This window comes from Thamnophis elegans, chromosome 3 (assembly GCF_009769535.1).
Source record: "Thamnophis elegans isolate rThaEle1 chromosome 3, rThaEle1.pri, whole genome shotgun sequence".
In the NCBI taxonomy this organism is placed as follows: domain Eukaryota; kingdom Metazoa; phylum Chordata; class Lepidosauria; order Squamata; family Colubridae; genus Thamnophis; species Thamnophis elegans.
Window position 1 is genome coordinate 98,740,713 of NC_045543.1, and position 27,394 is coordinate 98,768,106.

At 36.2% G+C, this 27,394-nt stretch overlaps 1 protein-coding gene across 1 annotated transcript in view; it reads left to right on the forward strand.

Moving 5' to 3' along the window:
• The window catches only part of TMEM232 (transmembrane protein 232), a 143,036-nt gene that overhangs the window by 73,733 nt on the left and 41,909 nt on the right, over positions 1 to 27,394 (forward strand). Inside the window, 1 exon segment of the mRNA XM_032213862.1 lies at positions 10,945 to 11,186. Coding sequence (XP_032069753.1) covers positions 10,945 to 11,186 — 242 coding nt within the window.

The following is a 27,394-nucleotide window of genomic DNA, read 5'->3' on the forward strand; positions in this document are numbered from 1 at the left end:
TGCAATCAATTTTGGTCGCCACGATGTAGAAAAGATGTGGAGACTCTAGAAAGAGTGCAGAGAAGAGCAACAAAGATGATTAGGGGACTGGAGACTAAAACATGAAGAACGGTTGCAGGAACTGGGTATGTCTAGTTTAATGAAAAGAAGGACTAGGGGAAACATGATACCAGTGTTCCAATATCTCAGGGGTTGCCACAAAGAAGAGGTAGTCAAACTATTCTCCAAGGCATCTGAGGGTAGAACAAGAAGCAATGGGTGGAAACTAATCAATGAGAGAAGCAACTAAAAACTGAAGAGAAATTTCCTGACAGTTAGAACAATTAATCAGTGGAACAGCTTGCCTCCAGAAATTGTGAATGCCCCAACACTTGAAGTCTTTAAGAAGATGTTGGATAGCCATTTGTCTGGAATGGTATAGGGTTTCCTGCCTGGGCAGGGGGTTGGACTAGAAGACCTCCAAGGTTCCTTCCAACTCTGCTATTGTATTGTATTGTAACTATGTTGTAATTCTTTGAACCACTTTCTTTGAATTTCTTTAAAATGTGATCCCCAGAATTAAACATACTGGTACTTTGGATGCAGAATATAGTGGAATTAATGCATCCTGGGATTTGGAAAATATAATTATATTGATACAGCTTAGAATTGCATTGGACTCTATGGTGAAATGTTACACTGATTCATTCCATTCATTCAACCACAATTCTAAGATCCCTTTTCAAGTCACGTATCACCATCTGATAAATATGGATTTGGAATTTTTTTTCCTAATGAAAAGCTTTGCACTAATTTTTGTTGGATTTTATTTCATTATATGAAAGCGCTTATCTAATCAATATAATTTTGAATTTGGTTTTATAGGTTATTGGATACCCTGTCCTCTTTTGTGTCCTTGTAAATTTTAGAAGCATTCCCTCAATCTCTTCTTCCTAACAATTAGGGAAAACAAAGAGAACTAAACCCCACTTTATACATCACTTTATTTAGACGAGGAACATGCTTTGAATATAGTTTACATCAGTGTTTTTCAACCACTGTGCCGCGGCACACTAGTGTGCCGTGACATAGTGTAAGGTGTGCCGTGGGAAAATTATTTTATGTATACTCAATATAGGCACAGAGTTAATTTTTTTTAACATTTTCTAATGGTAGTGTGCCTCATGATTTTTTTCATGAAAAAAGTGTGCCTTTGCACAAAAAAGGTTGAAAAACACTGGTTTACATGATGTCTATGACTCCCTCTAATAAACAAAATATCGAAATTATACTTGTCTAGCTTATCAAAAGCCATCTAATATGGCAATGTATCAGATGTTTTGCTGAAACCCAAGATGTATTATACCTGTAGCATAATCAGAGTCTCCTAAGGCGACATGCCTGGCTAGAAGATGAAATACCTTATCTTGACAAAATCTGTTCTTGACAAATCCATTTTAACTTCTGGTAATCACTGCTTCATTTTCAAGCCACTTACGGAATGACAAATTTATGACCTACTCTAGGATTTTCCAACTTTCAATGTCAGATTGACTGGTGACTCCTTCTTTTTCTCATTTTTGAAATAAGAACATTTATTCCCTTCCGATTATCTGGTATTTTGTCAAATATATCAGGACTTCCCATGGGCAGTAGGTAGAGATTAGGTTGTCAGCAGGTTCATTCATATCTTTATTTTTTTGTATCTTTATTTTTTATACAGCCTATTTTTTATCCCCAGTTGTAATCAGCAAACCGGTACCATTTGGTGCTATGGTAGTTTGGATGGCTTATCTACATTGCATCCGTAAGAGAATATTGAAGTTACCTAAAAACACCCGCCCATTCTCCTGCTTGTCTCTTTGCCAGTACTCTTTTTAAACATTTCCTTGCCATTTGCAGTCTCTTTATAATGCCTTGGTAACACCACACTTGGAATATTGCACCCAGTTTGATTGCCACAATGTAAAAAAGATGTTGAGACTCTAGAAAGAGAAGAGCAATAAAGATGATTAGAGGACTGGAGGCTAAAACATAAAAAAATGGTTGCTGGAATTGAGTATGTCTAGTTTAATGAAAAGAAGGACTAGGGGTGACATGATAGCAGTGTTCCAATATCTCAGGGGTTGCCACAAAGAAGAGGGAGTCAAACTATTCTCCAAAGCACCTGAAGGCAGGACAGAAAGCAATGGATGGAAACTAATCAAGGAGAGAACCATCCTAGAACTAAGGAGAAATTTCCTGATAATTAGAATAATTAATCAATGGAACAACTTGCCTCTAGAAGTTGTGAATGCTCCAACATTGGAAGTTTTAAAGAAGATGTTGGAAAGCCATTTGTCTGAAATGGTATAGGGCTTCCTGCCTAAGAAGGGATTTGGACTACAAGACCTCAAAGGTCCCTTCCAACTCTGTTATTGTGTTCTGTTCTCTTTCTTTTCATTGTTACTACCTGCCACCTATTGTTTTTTTCCTCACTGTTGTTGCCTCTGCATTCTTGCTGTTACCACTATTAGTCCTGTTTATTTGTTTTGCTTTCTGCCTGTCTACAAACAAAGGTCAGAATGATAATGCTACTAGATTTCAGGAATTCCTGCTACCTATGGTAGAGTCCATAGCAACACGACAGACCATATTACTTAAGAAAATCAGTGCCTGGTTTATTTTACATCCCAATGAAATACATCTTGAACCTTTTGCATAGAAGTATAACTTTATCACTGTGTTGCTGATTGAGTATTCTTAACTTTTTTGATCAGATTAGCTGAAATTCATGAAAGATGTAAAATCTGAAAACATAATTTGTGAACCAAGGCCCTTTCATACAATCAATTTATAGGAGAATAAGGGAGCAGTTGTAACTCATTTCCTGCAAGGGGTATAAACAGATATTTCTTATATAAAATGTTCTCTTGTAGAAGCCTAATTTTCCCTGCAGTCACGTATGACATTTGAGAAGGCCTTTTGTGAGCTAAGACAACATGGGTACATTCAGTCTTTTAATGAATCCTATCTTCTCAGCACATTGGAAGACTTAATAAAGAAATATGATTTCTTATTGGTCAATTTGCCTGATACATGAGCCAAGACTAAAATTAGGTCTGTAAATCCTTTGACATCATGCAGTGAAACTGCTCTTAAATAATAACACATTATGAATATAATTTCTCTTTGGTAATTTTTCTAGTGGCTGTTATTTTTTGATATAGTTTATTCTCTCTCAGAGTGACTCAGAAACAGGATCAGGGGCCATAAAGATACACGGGATATAAAAAATTGCGGTTGTCATCATCTCTATGGTCTCATTTATCACTGAACATTTTACTGTTGGGAGGATATAAATGACATTGGCATATTTAAAGTTTCAATTTATCCTCTGATTGGAGGATATGATTCCCTGAATGTTGGCCTCAAAGAACAGAGATCTAAATACGTGTCTATATATATGTTACTTGCAAATGTTAAGAGGAAGATTTGTATTTTATATCTTGGCTTGAGAATCTTTAAAGCAAACTCAGATTTGTATAAACTGATGATTCATAAAAATGTAGTAACAAAAAAGTTCCATCTACTTTATTTAATAACATTCCACTCTAATGTTGTGAAACCATAAATAGCAGCACGTTGCCATATAGAATAGAATAATTCTGAATACCACAGAACTAAAACCACTAAGTAGTATAGCAACAAGCTCTGAAAAGGAGAGAACAATATGTGCTCGAGCATCACTCATTTGAAAAAAACCCTAGAGATGTCATAGGTAGATAATGGGGACAAGGTCTCTCAGAAATTCAGCTATAAAGATATGATGAATTTCATATTAGTTAATTACAAGGGATTACTGGGAACTTTGGAATTATTCCAGAAATGATCCGAGCAAGCAGTATAAAATACCATGTAGAATTGTGCTTAAAGTATGCTGTCTGTCTTGAAAGAGGCTAGGATCACTTCCATCTGAAGGATAGTTGGGAGACTATAAATATAAAGCTGTAGAATGCTATTATCCTATTCTACCTTTGTTTAGATACCTGAAATACAATTAGCATGATCATGTAATTTTAGGCATGAATCTGTTGATACAAAACTCCAGCCTAGAGAAAATCTTGGAAGTTGGCCCTCTGAGATAGTGGGATAAAGAGGGATTATTCTGCACCATAGAAACTGGCTTTAGGTCACTTTCTCAATTAAAAAATAATGGGAAAAACAAGTTACAGAGTGGGATTTCCTTTTAAATACTCTGAACAAGCATAAAGCTCTGCTTGCCGGAATCCAGTTTCAGAAGTGGGAATGAGTCAGGATGGATTATCTATGAGCTGATTCTGGCTGTGCTACTCACAGAGAAATGAAGGTTAGCAAATAATAAAATAAATACAGTAGTGCTCTGTTAAAAATTATGGTTTCCCCAAAGAATAATACAGTACACTGGATCACTTGAAATGCAAATACGCAAATCTTAGCACAACTAAATATATTGCATTTTTAAAATTTTAATCATTTTTATGGATAGACTGTTATTGCTGCCCTAATAGGACCACACCTCCACACACATGGTTTTACACACATAAAAATAGGAGTACATTTCTGTGATTTTGTTTTGTTAATATTTACTCGATCTACTTGATCATCTTATGAGAGACTGACCAGATGAAGAAACTGACTCCATAGGAAGACTAGAACTATAAATTATTGACATAGGATATAGTAGCAGAATCCTGCAAGCCTAAAAGGTAAAATATTTTACCTTTCCTCCATTTTATAACCTTCTGAGTCAAGGATGGCCTCCTGCAGCACAAGGATGGCCTCCGGCAGCACTCTGGTTTTGGGCCTGGACAGCATCCTGGAGCATTCTGGGGTCCTGTTTTGGCCTGGACAGCCTCCTGGAGCATTCTGGAGGCCCCGTTTTGGGCCTGGACGGCTTTCTGCAGCAGTCTGAAGTGTCTGTTTTGGGTCTGGACAGCCTCCTGCAGCACTCTGGCAGACCCATTTTGGGCCTGGAAAGTCCCCTGCAGTATTCTAGCAGCCAACATGGTTTGTGGGGGCCCCCGCACCCCATTTTTGCTAGCAGAGGCAGCGCGGCTGATCCTTTGCTATTTCCAGGCCGGCACTGTGGGCCAGATCTAAGCACTCCCAGGGCCAGATCCGGGCTGCAGGCCTTGAGTTTGACACCCCTTTGCTAGATATTTAAGCCCTTTTTGGCTTCTTATAATGTCCCCTGTCTCTTGAAGATGCTGGTTTTCGTTCTTAAGCTGGCTTATAAAACTCTGGAAAACATTATATAAGGGCTATTCATGCTATTCTTCTTCCTCTGTATTCCACTATAATTGCTAGGTTCACCCATACTTTTTCCTATAGATCCATAGTTTCCAAACTGAGTTTGTTATTCCAGATGCTGCAGAGAACTGCAGGATATTTTAAACTTTTGAGGGGAAAGACACAGCAATATTTGACACTTGTTGGTACTGTGTGAACTACTAGTTTGAGGAAGTTCACAAAGCTGACCAGGAAAAAAATAGGGTGCTAAAATGGATAAATTCTGGAAAGCTCTGCTACAGATTATTTAGATCCAAATAATAGTATTTATTATATGTATTTATTGACAGTATTTTAAACTATGCTTCATCCTAGGAAAGTCCAATTTTATATCTGACATAAAAAATTAAAATGTCAAAAATCTCTTTTTAATGTTTTATTCACATATTTAGCAAATGTTAAATTTTCACGTTTTGGTTTTGAACTGAGTGGAGATACCATGCCTATATATGAAGTGGAATGAGGACTAAAGTAATCTATGGTGGGATTGTCAATAGGAGACTGCAATTTTGAATAGAGTTGGTCTGACTTCCTTCCCAGAAATTGATGGTGGACTGATACATTGAGCTGGCTCTCTCTAACCTAGGAGCAGACCTAATTTTTTGTGGATGGCCTATGCAACTCATGGACTACGATAACTTATCTTAACTAAGATAAATGTCACAATTAGGTGGAGAAGCTCAAAATCTTGATTTTCTGAAAAAAATGTTATTTTCTCAGCAATCAGCAAGAATTGAGCTTGACTGGAAGGAGATTTTAACTTTATTTTTAAAAATGAGGATGCTGAATGCCACAGTGCAGCAAATCTTATTTATTAATGCTTAGGCTCTCTACCTATTTTTAAAAATTATGGAGGATGTCCAAAAACATTTTGTTTGTATAGGTTACACTTATCATTATTTAACCTATTAAAAATAAAAATTGACACATTTTCTTTCACCACTACTTCTCAAGATTACACAATAATACAATAGCAGAGTTGGAAGGGACCTATCCAACATCTTCTTAAAGATTTCCAGTGTTGGGGCATTCACAACTTCTGGAGGCAAGCTGTTCCACTGATTAATTGTTCTAACTGTCAGGAAATTTCTTCTCAGTTCTAAGTTGCTTCTCTCCTTGATTGCTTGATAGGATTTTAATGCACAGTTATTTTTCAATGAACTCCTGGGGGGGAGGTGTCTTGGGAAACCCCAGAGGTTCTTGGACCATACTTTGTGAAACACTGCTGTAGTGGATAGGCAAATTCTAAATCGTGTACAGACCTGGGAAAAGTAATGTATTGTGCGGGGTGGGGAATCAAAAGATGTTTGTATTCTCTTTTACCCGTGCACTATTCTTTATGATGTTTAATGTTAATATTTGTTTTCTTCTTGAAGGTGTCAGAAAATTGTATCTTGATTTTTTTGGTGATTTGCCATTAAATTCCATTAACATAATTTCAGTGGATTTTAGGGTCTGTAAAAATGGTTTGAGTTTTTCAGATTGACCTCTTTGCTCTAATTTCTAATGTCTTCAAGTCAATGTCTGTCCCTGTCTATTTCAACTTCAATTTCAATGTCTTCAAATTTCAACCTTCAACCTTCAATGTCTTCAAAGTGGAACTGACTTTTGAATAAGAAAAACAAGTAAGGGTCTTAGGCAGGGTAATTAGGATTGTCACTTATTGCCTTTTGAACATATTTTGGGTGGGTGGGGGAAAGCAAGGAACATTACTATGTATTTTGAATTTAACCACAGTAGTTTGAGTTAGTAATGATTCCTGGAAAACTTGGAATAAGAACTTGGCTTTTGTGAGCAGTCCTAAAGCGTTTGGTGGTACTCTGAAGAAGAATCATGTCTAAGTGCTTTCTGCCATCTGCCTCACAATACCCCAAAACACTGACAGAAAGTGTTTTTTCCCTCAAAAAAGATCTCTCACTTCTTATCAGTGATTATTCTTTTTTGATCTTCTCTTTCTGGTTATTAGAGGCAGACTCCTTTTTAAGTAAATCCTTTCACTTTTATTCCCCTGCCTATTTCTCATTCTCTCTCTCTTTCTCTCTTGGTGTGGTCACTGCTGAATTGAGCACAAAACAACAAAAGCTATAATGAAGACTGGTGAAAAATGAGCTCATCTCAAGGCTTTTTTTCCCTCTCAAGTGATTTTTTCCATAATTTGAGAGTGGCTGTTGAAGAAATCCTATCATTATAGAATAATACACAATGGCAGATGCTGCTTCCCTCAGTCACAGCTTTGATGCTGATAGTACTGTATGCCTTTTTCATCCTTGGATTCACTCTTGGGGGTCACCCCATGCTACAGTGGAGTTTATTTTGGCCACATAGCAGACAGCAGAAGCATTCTGGCCTGGTTTCTTTCCATAAGGAATGTCTCTAGTTGCCATGTTTTTGCCTACTTCTCTAGAACACCATCTGTGAATTTTCAATTGTCATGATAATTCTATCTATTTTCTACGTGCAGAAATTATGCCATGCTCTCATTGTTTGGAGCCTTATTTGTGGCTATAAGCTTCATTATCTCTAATGTTCGAATGCCATATGCCATTCTCTAGAGTGGCTATTGGAAGGCCTTGGCTAAATGTGAAGAACCATAACAAAAGAGTTAAATGAAGTGTATTTTTCTCTTTCTGGGAGAACTCTTTCATATGGGTGTTGTCCCAGATATTGTCACTTATAGTGTGGAAGAAATTCTGACTCTTTAATGATTTGGAAGATGGAACAGCATGACTGATTTATCATACATTGAGCCTTCTGGGAAAATAGAGTCATCTAGAGTTGATGGTGGGAGAATTGTCTTCCCTGTTCTGCAAAGTTAATTTCTCTAAATCTATTATTTCTCCTCCTAAAACATAGAGCCTAAATTCAGAGGAATCATAACTTAAATTTCCAGTCACAGAAATCATGTTGGATATAGTCATATTTTCCTTAGTGATAGAACATTGTTTGTGCCTGCAGCAGGGAAGACAGCTGGATTCAAAGTAATAAATGAGGAACAACTGGACATTCATCACACCATAAACTGTTCAATAAGACAAGAGTTACTCTATAAAATATGATTGTACTTATTCTTTATTTCTTATTCTGAAGAACAGAAATATGAATTAGCCACTAAGGACTGATTTCCCTACTTTTATAGTAAGTGATGTCCCATCACTTGTTTTCTTGGAAAATATTGTGTCAAATGTCATCTGGAAAAAGCTCTGTCAATGATATATATTTTATGATAGCTGTGCAACATGTATGAATGCAATCTGAAAATCTGAAAAAAGAGAACAGGAATGTACCTGGGACTTAAGTTATAGTTGGTAGAGTAAGATTTTTGGCTTTAAATAGAACATGATGTAGATTTCAGACTTTCTCAAAGTTTCTGGAAATAAAGAAAGAAACTATTGTTGGATATCCAATCTGGAAGTACAAATAAGTACCAAGAATTATGTTCAACTTCTTTCTATTCTTAGGCTAATCTTGCAAAATTTGGGAAGAAAACAAAAGAGAGGTAAAAGAGATAGTTTTTGTATTAGCAAACCTGAAGTGATTTTAAGTGTTCTACTACAAAGAGTAAATAGAAGACAAATCAAATAGGATTATCTAGTTCTAAGAGAATGTGGATTCCAGAAAGTACAGTTTCTGATTAATGCTCAATATTTCTCTTGTGCAAGATTTGTTGTTGAGTTGATTATCTTGCTATTGCTTATCTACCCATCCCGAACTAATCCTACTATATTTGGAAAGTATTGAAATCTGAAATAGTAGCATAAGATGACAGCATAATAATAAGCATGTTATACCCAAATAGAGATATTTTATATTTAAAGATGTTTTAAGTTTTTTTAAAAGCATTTCCTGTTCTACCTGTGTATTGTTATAAGGACTAAAAGATTTAAAATGAAGCCTAGCTTACTCATAAAGGGTTTTTTAATGTATTAGTATAGTCATCAGTTATTTCTAGCATTTTAATCTCGACTTGGAAGAAAGATCGATTCTCTTATAAGAATAACAATGGAGCTGGTTAAAACACTGCACATACTTTGAAGTTAAAAGGTTTAGCTATTGCAACCTAACAGGGCTTTGCCCAAAAAGTAAAAGGATCTTATTTTAAAATAAGGTATAAGATAAATAAGTCAATAATATACAATAGTAAGTAAGTAAATAATAAGTAAATAGTATAATAAATAAACAGTATATAATAGTAAATAAGTAAATTAAATAATTAAATCTCTATGGATTTTATTGAGAAATAATATGTCCAGATTATTACTATGAATCTAGACATGAAGTAATTATTACCATTTTTCACAGTTACAACCTTTATAAGGAGCTGCCCCAGCTGATCCCTCAGAAAAGCAAGACTCTTGATTCCATTGGGTTGAATCAAAATAACTTTTACTGAGAGAATGTGGTTACAATAATGTCAGGCAAAATCTGAAAAAGCCTGTGCAAAGTACAAAGCTTTGGGGGTTTCATCCCCAAACCCAATCCCCCTGATCGGTCCACCAGCAGTCAAGGTGATCGCACAAAGTTGTTTTGAGAGGTCTGAGGTGCTGGGCAGATAACAATTCACTCTTGGGGCATGATGGCCTTGAAACCAGGCTGGAACCGGCTGGGAGGGAGTCTGCTCCATCTTCGAAGACAATCCCCTTCCCTAATTCCCAGGCAACATATGAATCTCCCTTCTCCTGGACTCCCCAAACATGACTAAAGTGCAAAGTCCATAGCAAAAAATCTATGGCAGATTGAAATGAATCCCAATAGAGAGCTTAATGGAAGACTAAAACTGACCACTCAGCATATAAACAATTTGCCACAGTATTAATCTTTAAACTACTTTAGTGGCTATTTTGATGTGAATTTTAATATATTATTAACCTTTTATATTTTATATATTTTTGTTTTGTTAACTGCCTTGGTACTAATCAGAGCAGAAACAAAAAGAATAAATAAAATATATGGATAAACATAGAAGCATAGTCAAATCCTAAAATATGGGCTGCCAGCAGCATATAGGATGAGAAATATGAATTACAACATAGACAAAATATCTCAAAATAGGTCATTTTGGAAATATTGTTGGAAAGTTGCTGAATTGTTGCTAAATCTTTTAGTAAGCCACTTTTGAAATCTTACCAAGAAAATTGCAGGCAGTTGCCAGGAGTCAACAATAACTCAAAGGTATTTAAAAAAAATTCAAAACCCCTTTTGTCAGACCTGGAAGCCATCTTTTACATTGGACCTTCAGTCCTGCCGCATTTTCTACTATGGGAAAATGGGAAGGAGGATTATATAGAGATATGGGTGATATATAGTCAAAATAATATTCTTTTCTCAGAGAGTCAAGGACACCTTGCCCTGCAGCTGTGATAATGTAACTTGGAGGCATCCTCAAATTTAGATGGTGCCTGATTGGATCATGTGATGGACATGTGGGTGCTGGGCAGGGACTTGAACTTTCTTTTGGATGGGGAAAACTTTCAGATTTGGGTTTTTCCAGATGTGCCAATATGACATCTCTAATAAAATGGAACTTTGAGGAAACTCAAGCCTCAGAGTCTTCTTTCGTTAGGGGTGTCACTTGGAATGCTGACATCTTTGGTGTTAGACTTATCCAGTCATTTTCTTGTTTGGGGCAATAAATAGTATGTTTTTTTTCTTCTCTAGGTTGAAGCCAAAGGTCAAATAAACACTTCCTTTTCATTAAAAGATCCATCAAATTCTACCTATTTCTTGTCATCCCAATGCATTGGTTGGAGAGTCACTACTGCCCTGTGCCATCACTTCCTGCCACCCATTGGTCCTAATATCCCTTTGTCTCATCTGCCTGAACGGAAACCAGTAATATTGCCACATCAAAAATTGGAGCGAGTGGTTACAGAGAAGAAAACCAAACGCTTGTCTTTAAGGTATGAATTTCCTGGACCAGTTACTGATTGTTTCTATAGAAGTATTTAATATGTTTTGATATCCTTTTAATGATTCTTATTTTCATCATCCTCATGGCTTATAAGGTTTTGGAAGAAATATCTGGAAATTACTAACTAATTGGTATGGATCAGAATTTTGGATGAAGTAGAGATTTGTCTGCTTTAAATTAAAGATTCCTCTCTCTGTGTGTCTCTTGTTTCACCTTTCTGCATGATTACTAAATTTAAAATCAAGGCTTTGAATAAGGAAAGCATCTGACATGGCAATATCTAAGATTAAGCTTTTTTTTTTTTTTTTTTTAAAGAGAATTCATATAAGATAGAGTTTGAGAAAAGGTAGTGATAATGCAAGAAAAATAAATGAGTTACAGTATATTAATAATATATTCATGGCCTAATTCTGACCATATCTGTAAAAGAGAAATACACTATGTATTTTAATCCTAGGATTAAAATGTATATTTTCATCTCAGGATGATTATGCTAATGAATTTATTTATTCTTCCTGACTATCCCAAGAACATCCACTGAGAACGTTCTAGTGGTTCAGAACATATTCTTACTTGGAAGACTTGCATTTAATTTTTTGATTATCCTAACTAATTTGTTCACATGCATCCTTCATGCTCATCTTTTTTTCTTCTCCTTTACCTTTCATTAAGTAAAGTAAAAAGGTAAAGGTTCCCTTCGCACATATGTGCTAGTCGTTCCCAACTCTAGGGGGCAGTGCTCATCTCTGTTTCAAAGCCGAAGAGCCAGCGCTATCCAAAGACATCTCTGTGGTCATGTAGCTGGCATGACTAAATGTCCAAGGTGCATGGAACGCTGTTACCTTCCCACCAAAGGTGGTTCCTATTTTTCTACTTGCATTTTTACATGCTTTTGAACTGCTAGGTTGGCAGAAGCTGGGACAAGTAATGGGAGCTCATTCCGTTACATGGCACTAGGGATTCGAACCGCTGAACTGCCAACCTATCTGATCAACAAACTCAGCATCTTAGCCATTGAGCCACTGTGTTAAGTATTGACATTCAAATTGAAGCCCTTGAAGGATATAGTCCTGTCTATCCTTTTTAGTCAAATTTATTGACTCTCCTTAATTTAGCAATCAAAGCAAACTATTTGTCAGTTGGGGCTGTATTTTATGAAAGTAAGGACAGCAGTTGATGGATCAATATGGCATTTATTTATTTATTTTTGAGATTTATAAGACCACCCAACTCTTGGCAACAGACAGTGTAAAAAATAATAAAAAAGAACAAAAATATCAATAAAGAAGTACAAAGTATAGATGCAAAATGTAAAATATAAAATGATGACCAGTGAAGACTAAAGGGGACAGAGGTGAAATTTTGGAGCTGTATCATTCTGTGATTTTTGTTCCTATAGTTGTCTTGGTATACACTGGCTAAAAATGTCTTGCTTGAATAGGAGAGGTCCTATCTTTAGTTCTTAACGATAGAGACTCTGATGTCTTCAGGAACGATAAAAATAGATTCAGGAAGTAGTTTAGTAATGAGTATGGGTTACCTACACACAGTTAGAGCATGCCAATTTTAAGATGGATTACTTTTGCATTTGACCTTAGAAGGGTGTGTTTAACATCATATTAAATATCTGATGATGACCATAGAGGAATGCAAGAACTTGTCAGACCTGCAAAAACATGATTCAAACACAATTGAAAGTGATGTAAAGAGATAGTTTGTTACATGATTTTGGCAGTGATTATGCTAAGAATTTTGGCAACAGTTTAGGAGACAGCCTGGATGTCTGTGTTTCATCATTAGGGGACACAAATATTTGTTCATCTCTGATTAAATTGATAATCCTATGATAAAAACATCACTAGATTTTTGCAAAAAGTCTGACATATATTTAAAATTAAAACCACTTGTTACAGTACAATATGAAATACTTTCATAGAATATGAAAGTATTCTAAACTAAATTTTACTTGCAATTAAGTAGCTCTTCATGTGAATAAAAATCAAAACAATTGAAATGATACTGATGCTGTCCAAATGTTGATTGGGTAACGCTATACTATAATCAAAATGATCTCATGTATAAATTTTGTTGATGGTAAAGCAACTCAGTTCTCATTCTGTACAGATAATCCTTGAGTTATGACTGCATATGGGACTGGGATTAAAGTTGGTATTACCATTGTAAAGTGATGAAGTCATAAAGCATGATATCACATAATCAAATTGGTTAGCGATGGAAATTCTGGTTGCTCTTTTAACCCAAGTCACATGGGTTATCAAGCAGGAAGTGGAGGGAGTTCCAGTTAAGGAGCAGGGGTGCTGCAGAAGGGGTAGGAAGGATTTCATGTCCTGGCTTTAGCAAATGGGAAAATCATTAATGCAATTGGCAAGCAAATTGCAGATGTGATACAGATGCTTGGAGGCGAAGCTTTCAGTGGTCCTGGGCATGGGAGAGAGGAGCATTTTGGGAGCAATATGTTTGCAGCAAGGTTTGTAAGAACATCAGAAAGGCTTGTCAGGAAAAATGATGACAGAGGGAAGGCAACTGAAGAGGAGTTATGGAAGGAAGAAAAAGCATGCACCTATGCACAACAATTTACTAGCGGCTAAGGAGAAGGTATAATCCAAGTAGACATTCTGTAATGAAGTACTTCACAAGAGATTGAAAGTACCAAGGGTTGAGCTAGAGACTTGATCAGGAACATGAAGCAGAAGTCAAGAACAGGAATTACCAAAGCAAGATGTCAACGTTGCTTCTGTTGTGGGAGGCAGGCTTTGCAGTTTACATCCTCTCACTCCTTAACATGCAAAGGGGAGGATTTGTTGCCCAGTGGTTTCCAAAAATAAGGATCTGGGCTTGCTTGAAGTCAGCATCATGTGTTTCTTTGCATGGCACTTTGCCAGGATGCAGGATTCCCAGACTAGGAAGTTTGCTCTGTTTCTTGGCACCCATGTTGGCCAAAGAAAGATTAGTACCATCTTGGGAAGGGTCTGAGAGGATATCAGTATTGGATTTAGTCACTGTTATATCACCAGGCTCAGGATCTAGTGGGACCTGATCCACCTGCCTTTTGAAGCCTGATTCTGAGGCGATTGCAGATGCCCAGTGCAGGTTTTATGTGGGTTAGGTGAGAGGGGTGCTGTGCTATGGAATAAACTTAGGAAGACCAGGGAAAGAGAACATGGGGTGCATGAGAACACATAAACTCCTGGAAAGAAGGGCATTGGTGTGCGTGCACCTATATGTGAGTACTGGGAAGTCAGGGGAAAGAGTGTGAAGTACAAGTGAGTGAAGGGGGAAGGAGGATGTAGTGTGCGCAAAGGCATTGTGGCATTGCAATGGCTGCAACTTCAAGGACTGGTCATTAGTTCCTTTGTTCAGTAATGTTGAAACTACAACCAGTTGTTAACAAATGATTGTAATTTGTGGACTATCTGTAATGAGCTTTATTTGGGACAGTGATTCTATATGCGAGTAAGTTTGCTTGTAGACAGAACTTTTGTTGTTAAATCGTTCATTCCGCTATTTAAAAACAGAACAATATCCAGCTATGGTTTTTGTTTTCTAAGAATAAAGATATAAACATATTTTGTTTCAGATTTTCTGTCTTTGGAACTGCATTTTTTTTGGAACAATAACAACACTGGTAGTAAAGTACAGCATGACTCACTATCCCATGTAATTTGGCTTGGAATTCCTGAAGAACATTACAATATCGGTTTTATTTGGATAGAGGGTAATTGAGAAGAGATTTCTTTAATTACACTTAGGAAACTTAATAAGCATTATTGCAAAGTAGGAGCAGACACAGCAAGCTGTAATTAATCCAAAATACAATAATGCCCACTGAAATCCAAAAACTCAACCAGAAGCTTCTTAGTTCTTTTGCATAGTTCTTGAAAAAACATTCCCCCCCACCCTGTGCAGACTGTAAAAATGTTCCCTGTGGATTTCCTTGCCGAATTGCCTTTGTTCTACACAGGAAATCCTATTCTATAAAATCAGATTAAACAGTGTCATCTTTATAAAACATTCTGTTTGATTCAATAAATCCATAAAATGTATGCATGGTGTAATACACAGAAGAGAGGATGAAAAATGGGAAGGTTGCCTTATGTTTCATAGCACTGTTTCTCAAACTGTGTTTTGCAGAACATGAACATCAGTACCACTAAACAACTTGAAAGGAATCTAATAGTTGGTCATAAGATTCAAAGAAGTTTGGTTCCATTGGAATCTACTAAGTTTCAATAGTCAAACAAGTTCCCCATTCATAAGTAAAAGTCCCTTTCCTTGGCAGAAAAAAAAAAACAATTAAAAAATGTTACACAACTTTTGCCTGAAAATTCATAGAAAATATGAGACTTTCATTTTTAAAAAATTAATAGTGCTTTCTTTCCATTCAACATAATTGTGTAAAAGTATTCTTCAGTACTTGGTAGGCATGGACTGAATATACAATGTTTTCAAGACTTTAACAAATCTCTTTCTAAATACTAATGAAATATGCAGGCATAGCTCATAGATCCCTTTAAGATTTTTAATCATTGCAATTCCTAAAGGAAAATAAAGAACATTAATTATCTAATTAGTCCTTATTTCAGTATTCTTCCCCCCCTTCTTTTACAGGCATTCTTCAGATAATGACTTATTGGAGAAATCTAGGGTTTTAAAAGATCCTATGGTGATGCTCTGCAAAACATGTTTTTCTATTAAAATCCACTTTCCTTGAGGATTGGTGGGGCGAGTTTCATGTTCCTCATGGTCTTCAGGTTGTCCATTCTGCCACATAGGTTGAAAACTATAAGAATTAAACTTCATGCTGCATCTTGCGAACCTTTAGTGAACTAGTGTTTATCATGCAAATACATTTTGAAACAATTTGCTAAATATATGCCATTATTATTATTTTAATATTCCAAGTGGTAGAACTGAAACTGAGAGATGATAATAGTGTAATCACATCATGGCAGAAGCAGAATTGGAACCTGAGACTGCATATTAGGGTTTCAAGTATTTATAATGTCACCTCTGAAATTACACATTTTGCATTCGTTGTTGCATTATGGCCTTTGGCTTCTGAAAGAATTGAATAAAAAATGAATGATGAGTTAACATCAGGCAGAATAGTGGAATATGACCTGAAAACCATTTTTATTTTTACAAAAAATATTCTCATAAGTATAAATACTCTTGATAGTTGGTACTGTTTTTTGGAAAATATCTAATAGACTAAGAGAGAATAATAGGAGAGAAGAGAAGGGGGAAGAAGGGAAGAAGAGAAAGTTAAGCATAAAATAAATTTCATCTACTGAAGTCAAATAAATAACATTAATAGCAGTATATGAGTAAATGGGATGCATGCAAATATTTTCATTTTCTCAGCCGTGTGTGTGGAACTTTACACCTTTTAAAAGCTTATTTTAGCTAATCCTTTAAAGAATCTTCAAGGGATTTTTGATTTATATGTTATATGCTGCATCTATGTTCGCTTTCTGACATAAGTTTTGTAAATAAATAAACTAAATATAGGGAAGCTCAGGAGAAGACAGAAGATTGCTACTTATTTACAATACAGGTTTCCCTGATTTATGAGAACAATTGGGGCCAGAATTTCCTTTGGGAAGCAAAATAGTTGTTAAGTAAGTCATTCCCAATGTTATGATCCTTTTTGCCATGCTTAAACAAATCACTGCAGTTGTTAAGTGAATCATATGACTGTTAAGCAAATCCAGCTTTCCCCATTGACTTTGCTTGCATGAAACCATTTGGGAGGGTTGCAAATGGTAATCACATGATCCCGGAATCCTGCAGCCCACATAAATATATGCTGTTTGCCAAGTGCCTGACTTTTGATGTTATGATTTTGGAATTGTTATAGCAGTTGTAAGTGCAATGACTGGTAGTAAATCAGCCCCCCTCTTCCATTGTAGCTTCAAATGGTTGTTAAGTGAATGATTGTAAGGCGATGACTAATTGTAAATGAAAATCTGACATCAATATTCCAATACTGACCAAGGTGATGTGCACTTGACATTTTATTTCAAATTATAAAAGTCATACTTGAGAATATTGAAAGGAGCAAAAATTGATGCATTTTGTGGTCTTTGGTACTCAGTGAAGTGAAAGACGTATTAACTAAGGCTGTGGGAAGCTTCAAAGGAATGCTTAGCTTTGAAGAAGTTTTGAATGAAGTAAGGCTCTTAAATTAATTCATGAAGCAATGTGCTCTCCTCACTTTTAAAACCAAAGTGAAATGACTAAGTGAGATTGACAACAGTGTATATCAAAACTGATTAATCTAGTCTTTAGACATCTTGCTTGTTTGTAAGCAAGTTATATGCCCAGTAGTCCATAAGGAAATGACTAGGGCATGAGAAAGCTTGAGCAGGATGCCACTATTCAAGAATTTGCACAATTGCCACATGAGATGTTGTTGATCTTGGCTGTAAAAAACGGGAACCATGAAATTAAGAGAATCACCAAATTTTATCGGAGTAAACAGTACTCCATCAATAGTTAAAGATCTGTGAAAAACATCTTGAGCTAATCATTGCTTACATTCTTTCTCTCCACCTGATTGTGGGAGAGTACAAAGAATCAGTTCCCAATCTTCCTAGCTAGGGTAAATTTTGGCAAGTATTCTTTTACCCATATTAAATTACTAGAGATCCCCATGTTTTTCTTTATACTTTGTGCATTACATGAGTGTTTTGCAAAATGAATTCTCAAGAAGATACTGTGATGGAAAACTATGCAAGGAAAGAACAACTGGAAAAACATAACAAAAGCACGAAAATCTTCTAAAAGAGCTCTTGAATTCTTTTTTTATATAAGGTTTTTTATTTTTTAATTTATAACCACATGTACACTATTACATAGCCAACATTGTATTATATTATTAAATGTTTACATCAATTCATCTTACCATCAACTCCCCAAAACAATTAAATAATTATTGGCTTTTCTGCTTTCCATACACCACATTTGTACCTTATCTATCACTTTCTTCTCCCTCTCTCCTCCCCCCTTCCTCCTTTCTTCCCTCTGTCATCCTTCTCTACTTCCCCTTACTCCCTCCTTCACCTCTCTCCCCTTTCCACTCCTTCTTTCTCTCCTCCTCTCCCTCCCAACCCTCTCTCCTATCCCTCTCTTCTTCCCTTAAAAGTATACATATATAGCAATTGTGTTTTTAACACACACACACCAGCCTATTTTCGGCTGAGATGTAGACCTGGTTACAATTCCCAGCTATTCTCATCATTATATTTACATAATTATGTATCCTTACATGTCTCGATTGAATTCTTAAGGCCTGCATCTTAACAAATTTGCAGCCAAGTATTTTTCTCAGTTGGTGTAGCCATTGTTGCATGTTGCAATGGGATTGGGGAAAGGAAGAGCCCCACTGAATACATAAAAAGTATGATTTTGAAGGCCAGTTTAATGGTTTACTTGATACAAGAGCTTGAATATCAGTAGTGGGATTAATTTTTTTTTACTATTTTTTACTGTGGCGTGGCTTGGTGGGTGTGGCATGGCTTGGTGGGCATGGCACGGGAAGGATACTGTAAAATCTCCATTCCCACCCCACTCCAGGGGAAGGTTACTGTAAAATCGCCATTTCCTCCTGATCAGCTGGGACTTGGGAGGTAGAGAATAAATAGAGGAGGGGCCAGACAGAAGTGGTATTTACTGGTTTTCCGAACTACTCAAAGTTTCTGCTACCAGTTCTCCAGAATTAGTCAAAACCTGCTGAATTCTACCTCTGTTGAATATGTAATTTAAACATTCCCAGTACTGGGATAACAGATCATTTTGAAAATCTGAACAGCCATACCAATTCAAAGAAAAGTACCAATTTTGCTATACTTTTTTTTAATCAAATGGAATCAGCTCCCCAAACAGGTGATATTGGTTTTGGATCAATGAAGTCCAAAGCCATTCCTGGAATGGTACAGAGTGGATCAGAAATCTATGTGGAAGTTTTCTCTGGTGTTATTAATACATGATTTGGGTTCCATTCCTTGGTACAGGTAGTCCTCGACTTACAACCATTTGTGTAATGACCACTCAACGTTACAACAGGACCGAAAAAGTGACATAACCATTTTTCACACTTATGACCATTGCAGCATCCCCATGAACAGAAAATTTGGGCACTTGGCAACTGGCATGTATTTATGACAGTTGCAGTGTCCTGGGGTTATGTGATCACTTTTTGTGGCCTTCTGACAAGCAAAGTCAATGGGGAAGAAAGATTCACTTAACAACTGTGTTATTAACTACAGTATTCAGTTAACAACTGTGGCAAGAAAGGTTGTAAAATGGGACAAAACTAATTTAACAAATGTTTCACATAGCAATAGAAATTTTGGACTCAGTTGTAATCCAATTAAGCACAAGACTACTTCTATATGAATGCCTGCTAGAGAGTTTGTTTAAGTGGACAGTTTGTTTGAAATACTTAGATAACTGAAAATGGAGCTGAAATGTCTCTTAGAGAAAAACAATAGCATTTAGGAATATAACACTAAATTATATTGATCAAATGGATAATAATTACCATTAACTTTTGGGATTTTTTTTTTGTCAGAGTGTTTGTTGCTTTTCAGCTGTATCATCACTTTTATTGAAACAACACCTAAAGCTTGCATTTTTATAACTCTTACTATTCATTAAGTTTGATGAAGGCACTTCAAAAAATTGGGCTCCACGTTAAGCCACTACACGATCTGAATCACAGAAACCTGCATCATCTTTCAGCCTTGTGCCATAATGATGCACTCCCCAACCCTTTAGGAGATGTGTGTGACATCAATGACAGACATAGAAATAAGGCGAAGTTTGTATTGCAATACTGGGGTGGTGCTTTCTTCATTTGCTGCTTTTGGACTCTGTGGTATCGATGCTCAGGCTTTTCCTATATCGGCCTTGATTAATTCAGAGGGTTGTTTGCAAATCCATGTATCCTGACGGGACTCTGACCTCATTATAAGCAACAGCTTTGCAATATTACATAATAGCCTTCTGGATGTGGCCATTGCTTTCTTTTATTTCCTAAAACAACTATTGCTTTTCTTGATGACTTTTATTAAATTTAGTGGTTTTACTACTGTTATCTTCTGTAAGTCAGAATTATATTAGACACGAAGACATTTCTACTAAAAATAAGTATTACTGACTTCAGGAATCAATATAAGATTGCAACCTTGTTTACCTTTACACGTAAACTACTTTTGCTTACAATTAAATATGAGCTCGATAACGGCCTATAACTGCATAAACAAGTGCAATCATGTCCATATTTTTTGGGAGCAAGAAAAGTATTGCAGTTTAAAGGTTTTTAGCTGAATCCATTCCAAAACTATATTCTCTCATTTGTATTACAAAACTTAGTTTTTTTTTAAAAAGGAGATAGTAATATTCTCTGTAATGTGGAACATCATTTCAAAATGTTGCAGGATCCTGTCAGCATTATCCATTTATATCTGAAATTCTCTGCATACTATAAATTTTCTCCTGCACTTTGGTACTCTATGACTTGCCTCTAAGTAATATTAATCCAGTGCTTCCTTCTAAGACAGCACAGCAGTATCAAACACTAACCATGTATATTTAATAAACTGTCATATTCATTTATCTTCCTGAGCAGCCTACATGTCCCTTTCCAGCTGTGTTCCTGCAATTTAAGATTAGTAATTGTTTAACATCCATCATAGATAAAGAGAATTGTCCTTATCCACTTAACTTCTGACCAAAGAGCAGTAACTGGAGCTTTTCAGTTTCTTTTGTGTCTTAGTTGATGTTTGTAGATGAGAAAGCACAGATAAAAATGTTTAACAGAATCCCCTGTGTTTTTACTAAGTGAGGAAGCAAGCCTTGTCCACGATAGCAGAGAGAAATAAATATGCAAAAAGAAACAAATCGCACACAGAGATAAGGCCATAGTGCATGGTGGATAAAAAGCGGTCTAGTGAGCTCTAAACTGGACAACAATTGTAGCTTAAATGAAATTGTTTTAGCTTACTTTAGTTTAGCAAGCTTAATATTTATTATCTTTCTTCATTCATAAGAGATACGGGGACAGAGTACTTAATGTGATACATTTCAGTATAAACAAGCAAATGGTGTGAAAATAATGCAAATAAATGTGGTAAACACATCAGTCATTTAGAAATCGAAATGAAAGACCATTGTGTGAAAAGCATTACAGGTAGTTCTCGTCTTACAACAGTTCATTTGGTGACCATTCAAAGTTACAACAAAAAAGTCTGAAAAAAGTGATTTATGACTATTTTTCGTAGTTACAACTGTTGTAGCATCCTCATGATCAAGGGATAAAAATTCAGATGCTTGGCAACTGGTTCATATTTATGACCATTGTTGTGTCCCAAGGTCATGCAATCTCTTTTTGTGACCTTCTGACAAGCAAAGTCAATGGGGAAGCCAGATTTACTTATAATCCGGATTGCCAATTTATCAACTGCAATGATTCATTTAACAACTATGGCAAGAAAGTTTGTAAAATGGGGCAAAAATCGCTTAACTAATGTCAGAAATGACAGAAATTTTGGGCTCAATTGTGGTCGTAAATCGGGGACTACCTAATTTCATGCAAGTAAAGGAGTATTTATTTATTTGAATGTATTAGCAATGGACTTTAGTATCTCTACTGGGAATCGACCGGGTGAAAAACTTCTTACTTTTGTAATTATATATTTCTTCACTGATACTATTTTTTTGGGGGGGGGGGGAATAGTCTCCTGAAAAATCTTAATTCTTGGATAGAGTTTTCTGGTGCAAGAGATAGCAGCTATTGTGTTTACTTTAGTATCTTGAACTTTTTAACAGTGAAACAGCGTTTCTCAACCTAAGCAATTTTTAAGATATGTGGATTCCAACTCCATGCTTGCTGGGGAATTCTGGGAATTGAAGTCCCCAATCCTCAACTTGCTATGTTTGAGAAACACTGATATAATATCTTTATGTTTATTTAAAAAGAAGCACCACTAAGTTCAGTGAAGCTAAGTTTTTATGTGATCTAAATTTTTTTACCACAGGTGATTTCTGGACCACATAAAAAAGATGCCAATCACAGGAATTTTAATAAGAGGAAATACATAGCAATTTAACTTTAACTAGCAGTGTGAAACCAAACAGCCATGCTGCATTGATAAAGAGAATATGTGTAACAGGTGAATCAGGGATAGAAATCTTTGTAATATAATAAGGAAAGATTCTATTAATATTTTCCCCTCTTCTGTAAGAAAAGCATATCCTTTCATAAAATGAGTTACTATCCAAATTATCTTTTCACATAAGCATAGTTGTCCATTGTAACTTAAAGTCTCCAATATAGCTAAACTGATTCTGGAAAAAATGGTATCTATTAAGCTTAGCACATATTTTGACTTTGCAAGGTTAGGGAAGACTGTGACTGAGTTATTATAAGAAAAAAAAATTACGTGAAAATTCGGGGAACTGTTGACAATACTAAACTAGAAGGAACCAACACTGATTTGGTGGAAAACAGTTTTCTAAGTTCCTATACTATAACTTCATGACTGTCTCTTGACAAGAGAGGATTAGATATTGTACTAATCCTTATACCGGAGCTTTAATCTTAAATCCCTAGGGACCATCAACTGGAACAGATTGCAGCCTATGGTTTTAAAGCCAAACTATAAAAAATATTTGGCAGGAGTGGGGGGACGTCTAGAAAGAAACAGAGTTCAATATCCACTAAATAGTGGTCTGATATATTGAGGTTTTACTGCATATGTATTATGCTGATATATTAAGGTTGTATGGTAACATTTCTAATTATCATTATTATTATGGTTTGGAACACTGTCATCCAGATGTTTAGACTGGTTTTTACATTTTTATTCACATGTTGTTCCCAAAAATCTGGAATGGATGAATGTTATTTTTGTAGTATTAAAGGCATGTAAGCTGTTCCAAGTGAATCTGCCTTTTGCAATTGACTGATCATGATTTTGTTAATTCTGATGATGCTCACATGTGCTCCAGATATGTTGGGATTGCAATCAAGGTGCCTATTACTATTGGTACTAACTTTGCTTTGTTTTTCCACAGTCATTCTATTTTTATTTGCTGGTCTTTCTAGTCTGTGATTTTCTCCAGTTCTTTTGTCTCCCATTCTGCTGTTTCCAAGTTCTGCAACATCTAACATCCAGATCTTTTTTTTAAAATTTTCTTATTGACAGTTGTTAAGTCTTGTGTTACTTGGCAGGTGCTTGTGTGTTGCATTCTAAAGTCCCCAAATACTCCAGCATCTTCATTTTCTATAAACTTTTGCCTATTTTATCTTCACACCAATTCTTGCTAACAGGAAAATGGTATTTCTTGCAGATCTTCCAATGTACCATTGTTGCTATTTTTTCATGCTGTTGTTTATAGTAACTTTGTGTGATCTTCTTGGCAGATAACTAGGTGGTCCACTGTTTTATTTCTTTAGCTTTACAGAGGTAGCATTTGTTTTCTGTTGTCACTTTCTATGTTATAGTATAGTTAACTATGAAGCAATCAACAAAGAGAACAAATGATCAACTTGAAGCTAACCTTTCATGCTCTGGCCATTTCTAAACTGGAGTGCAAAATTTTCTGCAAGTGCAACTTTGTAACAATACGTAACAACAGTATGGTTGGCTATAGCTTTTTTCACCTATTTATAGCCCCAGGAGTGTATCCCAGGTCTTTATTAACTGCACAGTAACTTGGTTTCGATTGGATACCAATTCTGATATGCTCTCTCCTTCTCTATAGAAATTTAGGCAGTACAAAAGGCAGTGAATTGTAAGTAAGAAACCATTGCAGGAATAGGATTTAACACCATGTACATGATTTCCAAAATCATTTTAAGGATTTTTTTATTGGCGAGAATAACTAACCAGGATAACTAATCACTGCATGTGGTTAGTATATGCAATTTTTACTGGAAAGGAACATTCTTCAATCATATGCTAAGATCATCACATTAATTCTGTGAATGGCTTTATAGAGTGGATAAACATTACAAATACATTTTCAAATGAGGCAGACTAGATAAAATAGGAATCAAATTATGTGTGTAAGATTAAAACTATTGAAATGGAATGACAAAAGCACTATTGTCGTTAATTTAACCTGTAGCCTATCTGAATATTGTTTAGACAAGTTAATCTGCAGATTGAATTTTATTCTGTTCTATCATAGTCAGCATATGGCATTACTAATTGTCAAACATATAATAATGCCCTCATTCTGCACATTTTTCAAAAACAAATTATCACTACAAAACAAGCCCTTTTATGAATTGAGCACACTAATACTACACTATTCAAATGGGAATACTGTTCTTCCCCCTTATGAATAGAATTCATTATGAAGGTTGCCACTACATTGTTCATGTTGTTCTTTGGAGCAATCCCATCTCTCCATGTTGATTATAGCAAAGATGTCCTGTCAAAACAAAATGTAGCAATCCTGCTTCTGCAGAACTTCATTGGTAGGAATAGAGCTGGAACTAGTTAGAGTACTGTATGGGACTCTTAACAAAGGAGGAAAGTTTTAAGGGAAAATAGGGAGTTCAAAACCTATAATGTGTCAGGTCCTAAGAAGGAAGACAGACATGTGGAATTACTTCTGAAGACTTTTTAAAATTGTTCCTTACCTATAGACAGAAATGTTGCCAGTTTAAAGTAACTATATGCATCATTATAGATATACTCTGAAAAATTGCTAGAGGAAAACCTTCTTAACTCTTTTCCCCAACCAAACTATGTAAGTTTTGCCTCTGTAATGCAGCCCCTCCTCCCTGGGAATCCAACACCATATCATGATGTATATAACAACCTGAACAGAAAGCCTGACAAATCACCTCCATGTTTACTTTCGGATCTCCAATCAATATCCTCTTCTCTAAATTAGGATTCCTCAACCTCTCATCTAAAGCCAGGCATACTTGGGCATATTTAAAGGACTCTTTGGATTTCAACAACTGTATCTGAACGTAATATTTCTTATTCATACAGATAATTTAGAATAGTGGTCCCCAGCCTTTCTTGCTCTGTGGACTGGGGGCGGTGGTGGTGGGAGAGGGAAACAAAGCCAAGGGATGGGCAAGGGCATGCATGAAACCCTCCCCTCTCCTCATCACCACTGGTGGTCTGCAGAGCTGGGAAGGTTGGGGTCCCCTGCTTTAAATCTTCTGTACAAATAAGAAATATTATATTCAGATACAATTGTTGAAAGCCAGCATTTCCAACAGCATACTTAAGCGGATATTTGGCTTTTCCTTCCCTTGAATGGCAGGCATATTTTAATTCCTCTTGGCAATTTTAAAAGCAATTGCTTTTGGCAGTTTCAGAACTTGCCAGATGTCGTGGAGGATGGCAGTTCACGAACTGAAGTCATGTAATTCTTTGGATTCAGGCCATTCCAAAGATAGTTGTTGAGGTGCTTGACACACTGTATTTTACTTACAGTGCTAAGCATAACCTCATTGTCAGAATAGGCATTATTTTTTCAAAATATTTTTATCCCATTATTATTCTTTTTATAAATAACTACCCAGTAGTTATCCATCTATCCCCTGTTTTCCCTGCAACAACCATCCTGCGAGATGAGTTGGGCTGAACAAGAGTGACTGGCCCAAAATCTGCTTTCCTGCCTAAGGTGGGACTGGAAGTCATGGTCTCTGGTTTCTAGCCTGCTGCCTTTTCCTTCCTTCCTCTAAACAACTCAAGGTATCTTATTGGTTGTACCTCCACCCAGGAGTAGGCTTCTAAAATTTCAGCAATGGGTTCTCTGCCAGGTTCCTGGGTGGGTGTGGTCATGATGGGCGTGGCCAAGTCAGCCTCCTGCACCACAACGGGGTGGGGGGGGCATTTTTGCCTTCCCCAGGCTCTGGAGGCTTTTTTTGAACCTCTGGGAAGGCGAAAACCGCCTCTACAGCCTCTCGAAGCCTTCGGGGAGGCCCGTTTTTCCCCTCCCTGAGCCTCCACACAGGCCCTGCACTTACCTTGGATCCTTGGAGCTGCGTGGAGACTACTGGGAGGAGAGGGGCAGGGTGGGGTGAATGTGGCCAGCTAGGGTGGGATTTGGAGGTTCTCCGGACTGGTCATAATGTTAGCTACAGGTTTTCCTGAACCTGGATAAACCTGTAGCAGTCCACCTCTGCCTCCACCCATATAGTCCCTTCAAAAGGGAGGAGGTGGGATCTTGGTCCATTTTGATGCCATGTTTTTAATTCTAACTAGAAATGAGTGCACCAATGTATTTCCATGGCACTGTTGTCATGGTACTGTTGTCTTATTAACTATAGTTGCTCTTGAATCAAAATGGGTGGCATATATATTTAATAAATAAATAAATATTAATTATATAATGTTGAATGATCACTTAAATGTGATAATAGCTACACTCCAGAAGTGAAAGTATAAAGCACCATCATCTGAGCTTAATATGATATAATTTTATATTTTCTCTTTTTGAGCGAAAGAATTACGTAAAGCAAAAAAACAAACAAACAAAAAAAAAACAAATCTTAACTTTATTGTAGAGATTACTAAAGGTTAGTTTTCTATCCAAGCCTTGTCATTTCTATCTGTTATTGTGTATTATCTTTTGCTTTGGAGAACTATGAATGTGGATATTTTTACATTCACATCTTCTATATGGGCCTTCCGCATCCATTTTCTCAATGTAGGAACAGAATAATCCAAGACGATTTTATAATTGTACTCTCTTCCAGCTGTAGCTGGATGTGTGGGAAATTGAACCTATATGAAGTCTTTATGTGCACACATAGTTTGTACTGAAAAACAATTAATTCCCATAGATACTCTTTCACAGCTTACTGTGTTTATGTTACCATGTGAATAATAATGAATTCTGCCGTTTATTTTATCACAAGCACCAGAAGGATAATCTTTAACTAGTTGGGAAATCAGTTCCATTTATATTTCATATACCGTATATGTTCTTACTGTATACTAAAAGTAGTGGAACAAAATAGTGGCAAAGATTTTATGGATATGTATATGAATCATATTTCTATTTCAGACAGGTGCAAGTATTTAAATTTTAACAGAAGTTCAATATGTATATATATGTTTCCTTTTTGAGAGGGCCTCTTTCAGGTTAACTTTCAGGGAGTCATACTCTTTACACTAATTAGGCCTGATTCCA